The sequence below is a fragment of the Triturus cristatus genome, chromosome 10 (genome assembly GCF_964204655.1).
Source record: "Triturus cristatus chromosome 10, aTriCri1.1, whole genome shotgun sequence".
NCBI lineage: Eukaryota > Metazoa > Chordata > Amphibia > Caudata > Salamandridae > Triturus > Triturus cristatus.
This window is the reverse complement of record NC_140593.1, coordinates 1,228,517,411-1,228,533,047: the sequence shown is the minus strand read 5'-3', so window position 1 is coordinate 1,228,533,047 and position 15,637 is coordinate 1,228,517,411. Positions and strand designations below refer to the sequence as shown.

The window sequence follows — 15,637 nt, the reverse complement described above, 5'->3', positions numbered from 1 at the left end:
TCGCCTGCCAGCAACTCTTCTTTCAGGCTCCTGAAACTACAACGAGGACTTCCGACATCTTGCCGAACCTTCCACAGCCGCAGCCTCTGGGCTAGGTAACTCGAGCATTTCGGTGCTCCATCGCAGGTTCGCTTTACAAGTGTCCAGTTCCTTTTTCGTTTAGGCCCACTGATCGGATCACTCCGGAATCAGTAACTTTAGACTTTCTAACTTCTCCCCTTCCACTTGCAGTGTAATGGTTCCGTGCCCTCGGGCATTTGTGTAAATTGTGCAACCAGAAGTATTTTCCTAAGAGTTTTGTATTGTGCTTAGCTCCCTGACTCATAAAGAGCCAGGGTAGTCTTGTTATAAATAAATATCCTTTATTTTCATAACAACTTGTGTGGTGTCCTTTCACTTGGTGTTCAAGGGGTATATGTGATGGTAAACAGCTGGCTTAACACGCCCTCTAGAGTTTAGCCTAAGACTGCTCGTATCCACGCTACTAGGATAGCTGGTCTATAAGGTTGACTTACAACCAATCATCAATAAGGGTTGTTTGGAATGATACACAGTGATCACTAGAATAGTGAGCACTACATATCAGGCCAACTTCTCACACACCCAATACATTTTGCAATCATTGTAATGTGCTAAAATCACAAACTTCAGAAAACTTTTAGGATGAAAGCAAAAAATGTTACCACTACATCTGACCTGGTACCAAGAGGGTCGGGGTTTAGCTTCATGGGACGTCCATCGCTCCTGGGAGAGCTCCAATCAGTGCGTCCGAGAGCTTCATATCGGTCACATGTCTCCAACCTCCCTCTGATCCCTTGAGGCTGCCGTAGAGGGTAGCACGCTTAATTGTTACTAATGTCATGTAAATTATTTTTTATATAGCGCCTGTACACCTAAGTTTCATGGCGCTTACTAACCAGGAAGAAATACAGCAGGCTCATCTCTTACTTACTAAACAAGTATGTCTTCAGCAATTTTCAAAAACGGGAAAATGCTTTTTCTACTCTCAGAGATAAAACTAAACAAGCATTTGCAATGCAATAGGTCTCGCATTTACGCGAGTTTGAGCTATTGCATTGTAAATGACAATGCCTTTTTTATGTTTAAAACATAAATAAAAGGCATTGTCATTTACAATATCATTAGCTTAAACTCGCGTAAATGCGAGACCTATTGTATTGTAAATGCTTGTTTTAGTTATCATCATGCCATGTTTCCTTGCTTAGTATATAGAGAAGAGTTCAGGTCAGAGCAAGGCTAGAGTATAGATGGTGTGGGCCTCTACGTGAACTAACAAGAACCCTGCCCATCCAGAGAAGAAGTCTCCCAGCAGAGGACTGCGCTAATACGTGATGAAAGCTGACCGACACCCTCTGGTAACCGCCTCCCAAAGAGCTGGCGATGGCGTGGGATAGATACTCCACCCGTTTTCCACTCACTTATAAAGCGCCCCACGAGAAAGCAGTCTCCGCTGTAGCAGTTCAGGCGGATCCACAGAACCCAGGCAGTTAGTGTATTGTTCAAGTGTGTGTTGCGTCAGTAAATTCCTCTGTGCTTAAACAAATAGAACACCGGGCTTAACTAATTGAGGCAAGTAGCAAGCTAATATGTGCAGTACCATGGGTTTGTTTTTCCACAGTGACCTTTGTCACTGACAAGATAACACAAAATAGAACCTTGAATCCACCCAAGAAACTGCACCTTACCGGAGCCTTACAGAATAATACAAGTTAAAGAAACTGAATAGTAGGAAATGCTCATTTTGGTATCAAAGCTGAAGCGGGTCATAATTTACGCGCACAGGTAGACACCTTCTTTACACCCCCTTCTCCCCTTCCCCCCAAAAATACACCGGCCAGGAGTCTTAATGTGTCCTTCTCGGGTGTGTACGGCTAATGTTCCTTTTAGCTTTGCATTCAAGTACTTGTCGTTTTGTTTCCCTCATTATAAATGCAGGACTATAGTTACAAGAAAAGAATGCAAAGTATGAGCGAGCAATGAGAAAGGCATTCACATGTGATACTAGACAACAGGTAGAGAAGCCCAAGAGCACTGCCTCACAGCCAGCCGTACCCCATTGCCTCAGACCCAGAGTAGTCACTCGTACCGACTTCAATGCTTCTTACCTCACTACACACGCCTCGCTCGCCCTTCTCCGCTTAAAAGCTGAAGGAAAAAGAGGCGGGTTTCTGTATTTGCACGGTACTTGTGGCCCTGCCGTAAAGTTCCCGGGATGATAAACAAGAGAATGGCGAAGTATTTAAAGAAACAGGCGCGTCAGCAGAGACACCACGATTAATAATTAACTTTGTTTGCTGGAGTTCTCCTGTTACACAGATTTTCCAGACATACACAAGGAAAACAAGACACGCAGCTGATTTCTTTTGTGTCGCGGGCGGGGCTCCACCTTCTACATTGATATTTTTAATAGTACCCGAGAGGAGAAAATGAAGGAACGCCGCAAGCAAGCCATACGCGTGTCCGGGCGCAAGCTTAGAATGCCAGGAAGACACGCCGTGAGCGTGCACATCAGTTGTCTGGGAAAGTGCACATCTCCTGTCTCCCTTCGAGCCAAGAAAACAATGACAATAGGTCTCGCCAAGGCGCGCAGCGCATGCACTGCGACGCTAGGCGAGACTTAAAAACCCAATGTTTTATCCGGGGGTACCGAGAATGAGCGATCTCCTTCCAGCCCTGGCACTCAGTGCATCCAGCAGACGTTGAGTAGTGGACCGTGTGTGCAAACTGAACTTTGATGGAATGAAGTCCGGAGTATCTTGATAGATCGCCTTGTGTCCAGTAACCATGGACTTCAAAAACGTCCTACTTCAGACAGGCAGCCAGGGCAGCTGGTTTAATGCAAGTGAAATATGCAGATATTTTGGACTGTTACAGATACGCCGAGCGACAACACTACAACAGCGCTACTCAGATACTACAAAATGCAGTTCACAAACCTACAGCCAGATTCCTCCACCTCTCATATCTTTTCAAGGACTTTTAGTAGTAAATGTGAACGGGACCTGGGAAGTGGTGGAAAAATTATGAGTAATTGCTAATACATCGGATGAGTTTAGGGGAATTTAAGGAGTGGTTTGGAAGGGACATACCAACGCAAAACCCTCATCCACGAAAGAGTAAGACAATTTCAATTCACAAATTACACTTCTAAAGTTCCTACAGCCGTAAAGGTGTTAAAACACACTCATATGTACTCCAGCCCAGTCTTGAAGCAAGTCAAATTGGTCGACCGCTGTTGCTGCAGGACATTTCAAAAGAAAACTATGGAACCAGGGAACTAAAATACCACCCCTTAGGAACTAATGATAAATCATTCAAACCAGTGTGACATTAAAAATGATATTCAAACAGTTGAAGTGGTAAGTGATGAAAAAATATAAAACTATACATCGTTAATGATTGTTTTTTTAATGTAATAATAAACTTAAATAAAAAATAACATACACTTTAAAAAAAATTGTAAACATTTTTTTAAATTGATGAAATATATAACTTTTAACCAAGTAAATTTTAACCAAATAAAAATGCTAGTGATGGTGAGTTTTTTTTTTTAAGTTATTGTTTTAAAATTCACATTTATAACTTAAATGAATATCATGTCAATTATTTTAGTATTTAAAACACATTTAATTTGATGGGTAATGCAATTTTTATTAGTATATCCAGTTTACTAATACATATTTTCATTAAGGAATATGTATATTATACATTAAAATATTTGTATTTTTATTCATACACTTACCAATATTTTTCCATAGGGAGATCTCCATCTCAGTGGTGAACTTACCAACGTGTCCTTGGAATGTAATTGTCTCCTACTGTCGATTTATATTGCCAGATCACTTACTTTGATGTTAACGACGCTATTGGGGATCATTGCCTTCGATTTTATCGTTTACGAAATGCCGCACATAGCCACTATAAGCCATATGTGTAATGTTCTCCATACAAAGTAAAAGACTGTCACTGTAAACTGACGGATACATTTCAAATTTGCTAAAGTCAGCAATAAAGTTTGTTAAAAAAAAAACAACTTACCAACGTGTCAAAAGTTACTAGTAGTAACTTTACATTTGCAAATGATGTTATGGGAGCAGTTTTACACACATACACACACACCTTTTCCCAATTACTGACCTCTCTCTTCTGTGGAAATTTTGCCAGGCTTTATTTTATATATTTTTTTAAGAAATGTGCAGCGAGTCCACACAACTGATGATGTCGTATTGTGCCCAAAGGTTGTTGCCACTCAATTCAATACCGGCTAACTTTGAATGAGGCGCGATGTGTACAGCGACCAATGGCATTAGCCAAGCAATAGCTGCAGATCCTCAGAGCCCACTATGGCTCTGGTTCAAATGTGTCTCACTGAAAGAGACAGCGTCAGTAAGCGGGGACCAGGGGCTTGCACCAGGGAACCATCACGCGAACAGCCCCGAGCTGAAATTGATTTCAATTTGATTTTAAGTGGTTTGGTGTCACAAGGGGACACGTTTGCAGAAAACCCCTTCAACGGCATGTTTCCACAACTTTAAGGGTTCCGCCGGGAGATGTGAAAAGACTAGTGGCGGCGGCTGTCGAAGTGAATTAAAAAAAAGTAGGGGAACTGTGATGCCGCATTTAATAGGGGCAGGAGTGAGTGTGTGGGTGGAGTCAAAGGCGTGGATAAAAAAACGAAATATTCTGTAACTTTTTCAGTCTTTCGCCTCCAGGTAACTACATTTAAAATAAGGCTGAGCTTAAATGAGAAATAAATTCACTATGGTACATTATGAAACCACTATTAGTTAATGCACTGCAGAGGTCTGTGTCTGTAACCAGAGAGCCGCAGAACTGAACCCTGGTTGGTGCAGTGGAGAATAGTGATTTGCGCATGTCTAGTGCTATGATGTCGCAGTTTGTGACAGAAAGCACTGTGAACGTGTAAGTCATTATTTTAAACTTAAATTACACATAGTATAAAGTAGGCCACTACAAAATGGTTTAAGATTAAAAAAAAAGTGCTTCCAAACTATAGATTTAAGTAATACCCAAACTGTATGCCGTGCATTTTTTTAATAACTGTCCTTTCAAAGCACACACTTCACAGGTCAGCTTTTCAGTACCTTTCAAAAAATAATAAATCGGTGTCTATCGGAGCTTCGAGTGATTCCATCAATTAAAGCCAATACCGGCTTCCAGGCACCCTTTACATTTGCTTATCGATCAGCAGCGCCCATTTACATTTCTTCCAGGCAGCAGACACCCTGGCAGGAAGGCTTGTTTAGCTGTCTGCCCATTCATCTGTTTCACAGAACAGGAATCTCCCTGCCTTACATTTCAGCTGAAACATTTTAACTCTAAGATTTAACAGACGGATGTCTGGCTTTTCTTAAATTAAGAAAGTACGGGCACGCCGTGCCCCTCAGATCCTGCCCACTTCGACCACTGGGTGGCATGGATTGTGCAGCGCGGTGTGTGACAGGCGCCCAGCAGGTTCTAGACGTCTCTGAGTTTGTAGATCTTTGTGTCTTGTGATTCATAAAAGGAGGGCACCGGCGGGGGGAGGGGGGGTTTACACCCACACAAGTATCTTCAATGGGAAAAGGGCGACGGAAGACATTACTAGTCCTAAATTAAATTTATACTTCGCTGACAAAATTCTCAAAATGTATAGAGGCTCAAACATTCACACTGGAACAAAATGTGCAGAGTTGATTGGCTGATCTCCCACAAAGGCCCTGATTGCGAGCTCACGGATTGGTGCCGGGATCCCAGGGGCTAGCATCCCCCAGTCTAACCGCTGGGCCTGCACTGGTATCCAGTTATTACGAGTTTTCACCCAGAATGGGGAATAACTGTGCAGACCCAGTTTTACTGCCAGTGGTGGCTGCTAGCAGGGAAAAGTGGTAGGGTAGAGCAGGGGACAATAATAATATAATAAAATAAACCTTACCTGCCACCCGCGCCTCACCATCTCAGGGGTCTTCTGCTTCTGCTGCATGGGCTCCCCGACTCTCTTGAACCAATCCAGACGCTGCTCTCATGCTGGTAATACTATCACCCAGCATGAGAGAAGCGCTGGGAATGGGAGCCTGTGGCTGCTGGTCTCCACTCAACAGCCTAGAGATATCTAAGTGCGCATGTCGGTTTGGCCGTCCTAAAACACCTGGCCCACCCGACTTGCGCACTTGCAGTGCCCACCACTCCCCCTTCATGCTGCTTCTTAAAGGATGGCCCCACCCCGAACCTCACCTCTGGCTCCGACATGGGAAATAATAATACAATTGCTTTATGATCATTTTGTTTTACATGATATTTTTACCTTCTGGCTCCAGCAGTGGGGCGACGCTCCTCCCCCATGACGGACATGTGAGAGTTTGTATTTGCATTCCCACCTACAGCTGGCGCCAAGTAGCGGTGGGTGTGAGTGACCTCAGGGCAAGGCCACCAGGCCAGGGCTAGTCTGGGGGGGTGTCACTGCAGGTGCTGCAGTGCATGGGGACCCTCCTGTCCCAGGCCTCAGTGGTGGTCCTGGGGCAGGGGGTCCCCTGTCACCCCATGCCGTGTGTATGTCCAGGGCCTGCTCCTGCTCGAGGGATGGGTGGCGGGTGCAGGGCCATGTAGGTGGCAGTATCAAGTTTGGGGGGTCACCGCACACCCCCTTGGGTGCGGCAGGGTGGAGGCGGGGCTGTGCCCCTCTTCACAGCTGCTACCCTCAGCAGAAGCCAGTCACCAGCCTCGCCAGATGGGAGCGAAGATTCCGGACCCACAAATGAAGGCTCTCTTTTTGTGGACCGGGGAGGTTTGGCTGCAGAAACAGCCGCTCACTTGGAGGCAGGGTCAGGGTGCGCCTGGCTCGGAATCGGTACATACTTTCACTGCCCGGTCTGCCCAGTGTGGACTCATCTGGACAGACCGGGCACTGCCCGAAGCCGATCCTAATGCACCAGGCCTTTCTTCTTCTGGTGACCCAGGGTCCATCATGCCCACTGCCGCCCTGAGGGCGCCACACGGGGCGAGAGATGTCCATTTAACACAGCAGATGGGGTACACAGAAAGGAGGGCACACCATTCCCCCCAAATACAGAAACATGGATAAGTGGCCTCTTTACAGGAGAGTGATTAGGTTGCTGGAGCTGGCAGAGGGCAAAGAGTGATGGTTACGGTCTGGGGTTGTGTCCCTGCACAGCTGACAAGGTGTTCTGTCTGATGAGTGACACCTACCTGCAGTTCTGCCTTTTTAACCAGCTGCAACTCCAAGTGCTGAAAAGCCAGGACTGGTCAAAGGAATCTTGTAGCGCATGGGGCATTTGGTAACAAGGTGGCACCTCACAAGATTGTAATGACTTTGATAGCACCTGGATACCCTCACGTGTGACAACTCGCGCTATACAAATCTACTTATTGATTGATTGGTTGATTTATAAACTGCACGGTCACTCAGTGAAGTCACTCTGGTGCTAAGGAACGGCGGAAGTGTGGGCTCCCAGCCCCCTTCACTTTCATACAGTTTCAAAGGCATTTGGGACGCAGGTCTTAGCTTCTTATGAGACCTCCAGGATAACTGGTTTAGGGGACTCCCTGTAATGGGGCAAGTTCACTGAGAAGGGAAAAGATGGGCTGGCTGGTCCCCAGAACTCTCCCCAAGGTTCTGCCCACGCTGCCTGAGTAATATGTGCCGATCACTCCACCAGCCAAGAGAATAAGGTGGCAGATGCCCCCGTGCCACCATGAACACCTTTGTACTGTCCTCATCTTTATCAGCTCATGCATTCTGGGAACGGCATCCATGGCTTCACATCAACAAAACCAATTGGACGAACATTCCCCAAAATAACCAGGCCTGGGCGAATTTCAACTGCACCGGAGAAATCCGAGTGATTTCAATACTTCTGTTCTACTCTTTGACGTGGAATTACCGATAATAGCGCGATTACATGCAAGTAAGAGTCATTTAAACAGAAGCAGACTTGCTCTCCTTCCGCAAGCGCTTGAAAACTTGGTTATTTCCCTAATTGCATTGCTCCTTGACACTTTGACTCCCCCCTTCCTTCCCCCCTATTGGATCAGACAGGCTAAGTCTCAGCGCAGGGACGCCCACGGGTAGCTACGCGCTTTATAAATCCAGAAAATAAAATAAATAAATAAATAAATTTGGAGAAAAGAATCCAACGGCGAGAGACCATTTTGCATCATGTATTAGCGTTCTGTTGCATTTGATGCAACTCCTTCCTGCATAATCCCATCTCGCGTCCATTTTAGAAGCGAGGGTGTATAGCGCTAAAAGCCGGAAGTGGTGTGAAATCCCCCCCCCAGGTGCATATTTAGCGAGTGTGAGTGTATGCTCGCGCTCACTGTTCATGTTCTCTTGCATTTAGCGCTATTTCTTGCAGCAAAATGCCCTCTCAAGCCCATATTTGCGTTAAAAATAGAGCCAAATGCAGAATTACTCTTCTTGCATAATTCTGCATAATCTTGTGGAAATGTTAGTAATTCTGCATGGTTTCCCAACATGGAATTACACAAATTATGCACAGTACTAGAAATAATGACCCAAAAATGAAAGTCTGTGATGCAAGCATGGTGTCCCTGGAGACACAAAGTCACCTGGGGGTATATTTACGCGATTATGGCGCAATGCAGCAAGGCATCTTGCTGTGCCCTAGGTAGAGGGTTAGGAATGTGCCATATTTAACCAATATGCTGCATCCCTGTCCTTTCCCCCTGCGCTAGGGCCCTTTTTGCAGCCTTAAGCCATGCAGGCACCCTTGCATTACGGTGCGACGGTGCGTCTGTTGTAGTCAGGAATATTTTTGTGCAGAAAGTGTCCCCTTCCTGCACAAAAACAATCCTGGGAGGCATTTTCCTCTTTTTATGTGTGCTGCAGAATGCACCACGTATAGAAAGAGGAAAAACAAGGAGAAATACAGATATTTCTCCCCTTGGCGCCTCCCCTGGGGAGGTGTAAAGTTTTGGCACATTCCCAGATTTACAAGGGCTGTAAATCTGGGGATGCGTCAAAATCCATGGGAGTTGCATGGAAACACCCATGGAACGCCTACCCAGGGCAGAGGAGTGCAACGCAGTGACTTGTGCTACATTGCACTCTCCAAATTTGAGGCCACTCAAAGCAACACAATATGGCTTTGAGTGGCTTCATAAATCTGACTTACAGCCTAGGGTCACACATGTACCACATTGTGTGGTGCAAACATGAAGCAAGGCTCCAGTATATATGCCCTCTGCTATCCAAGGGGAAAAAATAATGTTTTCATTAATGCAAATTTCTAGCTGCAAAGAAAGCAAGGAATGCATTTATAAACTCCCATAAAATGAAACAAATATGTATTGAAATATTTGACTGCTTGAAAAAAAACAATCAGAAATCAGAATTACTTTTTTACTTCCCACAAGTTTACTCTTGTCTTTCCAAAGTTCCATTTCAGAACATGGTCTGGAGTCCGGCTTATTATGAATATTTTCCCTCTTTATAGTCAAGTCCCGCTTGCCCCTCTTTGTCTCACACTTTATTGTTCCTTTGTCAGTGGATAAACTGTGGGTCTGATGTGGGAGAGTAGGTTAGTGGGTGACTGTAACATGTTCTTACAAAAAACAATGTTACAACCGAACTCCCCATCAAGATATCACACTTATCGTGCTACTGGAGGACGCTGATACACACATTTCTTAATTTTTGTTTGTAGCATTTTTTGATTTCTCATAAAGCACTGTGCTTCACCAGCCTACTGCAGAATCCAAGGCATTATTTGATGTTGTTGACTATCTTGTTGCACAAGGACTCGAAGGTTCCACTGGGAACCATGGTTGGTTTTAATTTTATGGTCCACTTTTTACCAACATCTTCTCTAAATTGTATATAACAGTATGTCACCCGGGCACCCACCACTGCTGCTCCCCAGTCTTCTGCCATTAATAGTATGTTTTGCACCTAATGACAGGATCTGAATAATTTCAATTGTCATTTATAGTCAAATGGCAGGCGTTTCGGTTGTGCAAGCAATTACGCTGGGATCCTTCATCAGGACAGAAAACTTTTTTTAATAAACACAAAATTGTCGCCAAAAGGATAAAAAATTTAGCAGATGCTTTATAGGAACAATTATGGAATTCACTTAATAGTTATGATAAGTACCGATCAAATAATCACAGCATTCTCTCCTTACTGAGCAAACTAAACCAATCATGAGTTTGGACAGGAGCCTTTTCAACAGTAGAAAGTGCCAAGAAAGGTCTCTTCCAAACACCAGGAATTCATATAATGTCTTTGTTGCTTATTGACAATAAATTATGGTACAATACAAGAGTTAACCAATTAAATTTTACTGCATTGAAGCCAAAAAGTAACCCTCCTTACCATGGTTTATTATAGGGCTCCCGGTTTTATGGTATTTATTTTTTGGACATTTCCGTCTGTATTTATCCATATTTATTTTTTGTCAACTTTATCTGTATTTATCCATATGTATTATGGATTTTGTGAAAAAAATAAAGCTGAAACGGGTATATTTCCACATTTATTTAACCAATAAATATGCAGTCATGCTTGAATGCGTGCCAGGTTTCAGTGATATGAGCACCTGCAGAAGATAAATATGAAAATATGCACATTTCAGTATCAGCTTTGTGCAGATCTACTCCTGTTTAAGTCTCTTAACTAAAATGTCTCTCTTTTAACCCCTTTACCTATCAATACACACAGTTATTGGCCTGGCAGTCACGGTAAAGTGTATTTAGAATCACTCTAAAAGCACCCAATTTCCGTTTTTATCCACATTAAAAAATAAATACAGACAAGAAAATAAATGGTTTTCGGTCTGTATTTATCTGTAAAAATCAGTAAAAACGGAAAACAGGGAGCCCTATTTATTATCCAGGAACCCAAATCATCTAGTCGCAGGGATCGCCTTAATAATGAACGGGTTTAAACAGTAAGGCTTACTGAACGACGACATATAGGAAACGTCATGTAATGAACCTAATTGCAAGCAAATGGCCAATGTTCACTCATCGACAGTGAGTTACATGATTTGAGATCCCCTGATGCAGGGTAAGTACCTAAACACACCAACAGAGTTTAGAAGTGTTGTAATGAACAGAGAGACAAGGGGGACTTAAAGTTAGCTGTAACTTTGAAGATGGTCCAGGTAGCGAGGGACGCCCGCTGCAGCATTCGCGATCCAGCCTGTACTAAGGCACTATGGAGCACCGAGATCGGTCAGAGTGCAGCATTGAAACTCAATTTGAAAACAGTGTTTTTCGCCCCACTGGTGACCTAGAACAAAGAGTTTTACACCCTGTTCCTCACAGAATGCCTAGAGTCTGGCGTGTTACTCACTCGGACCTAGCGAGCCACATGGTATTCAAACAGAATGTCATATTTAAATATCGTTCTGGCAAGATATTGTAGCAAGAAAATGGACTCCCACAATACTGCTGTGAATGAAAGTACTCCTATTAACTCAAGATGTGTGTATCGCGACTACGCCCGAGTGGAAAATGTCATTCAGCTCATGTAACTGGCGGAACTTGGCTACTCTGTGTTACTATTGTAAGATGGAGATCCGGCCAAATTCCACCAACCACCGTTCGGGAAATTTTCCTCCTGCTAGGCTCCAGAAATGCGAACTGGCAAGGGCGAGCGACATTTTGCATCTCCTATCATGATTTCCACTCACTAGGAGGATTTCCTGAGCGTTCGTAGTCAGAGGGCTGCTTCTCAAGTAGATTTTCTACTCAAGCAGCTGCAAAATCAACTCGAGTAAACGGCACTCTTGCGCACCCGGTGGTGATGTTTGCATTGATTTTTCAGCGCTGAACCCGCTACCGGTGCTAAATCACAAGGCAACGCGCCAATTTGCCGAACTCTGTGAAATCTTGCACTCTGTGAAATTCCACTAATGAAATTCTAAGAGTTCCGCCCACCTCTAATCTTGACAATATATATATATTTGCCATGAAGATCTGTGTTGTAGAAAGAGGATTTCAACATTAGGAAATTAGATGAAATAGGACATATTTGTTGGTAGGAATTCAGGAATATGTCAGGTTCTTTATTATATTTAATATTATTTATACATTGCTTTTGGATGAATACTCATACTGAAAGTTATTATTCAATTTTGTGATAAGAAATTGTGATTCATTCTAATTGTACTCTATAGGGTGTAAATAGCACCTGTATATTTGTTCAATAGGAGGAAAGAGACTGCATGACAAGAATTCCTTCCTTAGTATCTGTACTCTCACTTTCGATTAATAAGGACTTGAATTGAATGACAACATATGGCACTTTCATTATTGTCAAATAGTGCAATATTGAATGATACCTCTTCCTTCTAGGGATTTGCACTTTCATAGGCCGAAAAGAAATGTAATATGCAAAACTGAATGAGTAAACACTCATAGATCACGCTGCACGTGCACTTTAATGTATGTTCAATGAGGATTGGAATTGAATGACAATATGGAGACTAGCACTTTATATCTGGCATATGATATGTTATATAGTTTAATGCAGAATGACACTTCTCCTCTTAGGCACTTGCACTGTAAATGGCCAAAAAGGACCGGAATGTGTATTATTGAATGGGCAACATATCGCAATGTACTATGAGACAATGTACACAATTAGGCAGTGTAAGGCATAGATTGTTAATGCGACTATGGTAACATGTAAATAATGAAGCGAAAAAACAAAAAAAAAACTGAAAGAACACCAATGAGAAGAAAAATAATTTAAAATGATTATTATCTAATCGTAATACCAAAAATATTTAGAAATATCAAAAAAACCTGTATTGTACACAAAGTGACATCAGTTATTGTATCGTATTGCTGTAAACAATGTGCTCCGTTTGGTAGCGAAAGAAGTATGTTTTCCATGTCTCACAGATCAGGTGATCAGCCAACTTCGACAGAAACACAAGCACAAATGGCTCTCAGTGTGTGAGCAAGGCAGTAATGCTGCCGAAACGCGTTAAAACAGTGCTTGTGAGCAATGCAGTAATACGGCCGAAACGCGTTACAACAGTGCTAACAGCTTAATAAAAAGTGCAATGTTTTACCAGCCTGCGGTGTCAGTGTTACGACAACTGGAAATCATAGTGTATATATACATATATCTTAAAGGTACGTAGATGTGAAGTTTAGAATAGTAAATATTTACGTACCAATATATCAATATATACTTACCTTTTGATATTGAGGAAGTCGATATTCTGGCTACGATATTTCGGTAGAACAATATTTTTGTACACAATACTCCAACATTCAACCCCACTACTCCTGTGCGTTGATTCTCCCAGAGAATCTCTAGTTATCCTGTATACGCCCCCAATAACAAAGTATAGGTTACTTGTTGTTTCAGCATGGTCATGGCTGGTTTATAGGCCACCTTGTTCAAGGCATACCTGGCCTGAATGTGTTTGCCCTTCTGTCTCCCTTCTCTGTAGGCCTCTCTACTCCCTAACCCACTCACCTCATCAAATCTCTCTGTTTGGAGGCCACGTGCTGCTGAGACACACAACCTTTAAAGCCAAGCTTTGCAGAGCAGAATTTTGAGAGACACCAAGATGGGAGATCTTAACAGTTCGGTGGATTTCTACCCCAAGACCCAGCGCAGGGAGCTGAACCATGCGGGCGGCTTCGGCTGCACGCTGCAGGAGCTGCGCTCGCTCATGGAGCTGCGTGGTGCCGAGGCCATCCAGAAGATCCAGGAGAGCTACGGGGACGTGCACGGGCTCTGCCGGCGGCTCAAGACATCCCCCGTGGAAGGTAACGACTCCCTGCTCTGCGCATGTGCGCTGGTGGTGGGCGTGGCACTAACCCTGCCAGTCAGGGAAACTGCCAATGGGGATGTGCTCATGTCTTTCCTGTATTTCTATCTATTTCAGTATCTCTGTCTCTTTCTTTTTCTACCTTCTTTATCTTTGTCTCTTGGCTTCTATATCTATCTTTCACCATGTCTTTCATTTGGTAGTAAGTTACGTACATTCTTATACCCTGGTAGTCCTATTATCTACAGCGTCTTGAAACTCTGACTTGCTGCGCTTTATAAATCCTTGATTGGTTGATCTACCCCTCCTGCTTTTTTAGCATCTTTCAATTTAGTCTTTAGGTTAATAAATGCACGTCTAAACGCTGCACAATGAGCAGGGCCAGCGCCATACCATGACTCCGCTTCAAACCTTTTCTGGGAAATGATGGGTTTGCAGCACTGACCAAATAATTCACCACTTAAGAAGTATTTTGCGGATTTCAATACAAGTCGTGGATATCTCAAATGTAGCGTGAATTATTAAATAGCACAACATGCAGACACTTTACAAGAGCGAACCGGTCATCGTCCAGCTCTTGATGCTGTTTTCTGGTATTATACAGGTAATAGAAAGATGACAAGTGTGCCCAAATAGTATTAACATACTGATGGACAGGTGGAAAAGCTTTTGTATGCAACGTGAAAAGGGTCTTTATGTATTGAAATGAAATTCAACATTGAAAAGGGTGTTTACGTATTGAAATGAAATTCAACCATGAAAAGGGTCTTTACGTATTGAAATGAAATTCAACAGTGAAAAGGGTCTTTGCGTAGTGAATTCAAATTCAACAGTGTAAAGGGTCTTTGCGAATTACAATCAAATTCAAACAGGGTAGAAATAAGGATTCCATTTTGGTAGTGAAGGTTTTTCATTGTTTGGGCACATTAATCTCAAAACACAGGAATGTTCTGGAAGAAGCAGTTGTATGAAGCGGCCACTCAAAGTTTGGAAGAAATCCAAATATTTGGCATCTCTTACTAAGGTCTGGTAAGTTGAACGTTCAGATCCCCCTAATGAGACAGCTGCATGGTGGGTATTCAGTGTACCGTATTATAATGTTAATGGAATGGGGGTATCCAGAGGAAACACAAAGCAGCCCCCAAATCTGAAGGCCCCTCTTAAAACATAACCATAATAATCCCTAAATCCGAAGACCCCCTAGAAACATAACTGCAATGTGTAGAGTAAAACAAGGACCTCTTTTTATTACAAGAAGTTTGTAGGATCAAGCTTGGTTTCTGCTTCATGTAATATTGCATACTTAAGGTAACTGATTGTACTAGGAAGTTAGAAAGGACATTGTTAATACAATGGTGTTCCTGTGCCTCCCCGCTAAACAAAACCATTGCTTGTTTGTGCATCACACTGGGAGCAGGAATGACTGATGAATGTGCAGAGTTTTCTTTCTTAAGAATGCTTTGTTTTTTTTTTAATATGGTTCCATCTATTTTTCATCAGTGTGTGCTAAAAAGACACAATCACACAAGAGCACAACGGAACGTGCAGCTCCTCTCCTTGTCTTTTTGCATGATTTAGCCACCGCAGTCACAAGACTTGATCCACTTCCTTCCAAGATCCCCCCAGTGTGTCCCTGATTTACACAATGGTGTAATTTTTAGGAGAAGACTAAGGAGGTATGTTGCTTAGGGATAGGCAGTGAGATGGCTTCTTTGATTTGGTTTACAGGATTTTAATTTCTGCTATAGTGTCGCTCGTTGCCTTGATGGTGTGTTCATTGCTCAATGTTGTGTGTGTTAGGTACACTCAGTGTTAAGTTGTCCATCGGCGTCTTTGGT

At 43.1% G+C, this 15,637-nt stretch overlaps 1 protein-coding gene across 7 annotated transcripts in view; it reads left to right on the top strand.

The window, feature by feature from the left end:
• ATP2B3 (ATPase plasma membrane Ca2+ transporting 3) overlaps positions 1-15,637 on the top strand; it is a 988,364-nt gene that overhangs the window by 345,273 nt on the left and 627,454 nt on the right. For all 7 annotated transcript variants that reach the window (XM_085629813.1, XM_085629812.1, XM_085629811.1 and 4 more), the window contains exon 3: positions 13,476-13,797. In XM_085629813.1, the coding sequence (XP_085485939.1) occupies positions 13,596-13,797 (202 nt within the window). In that variant the 5' untranslated portion in view covers positions 13,476-13,595. The remainder of the gene's footprint in view (positions 1-13,475; positions 13,798-15,637) is intronic.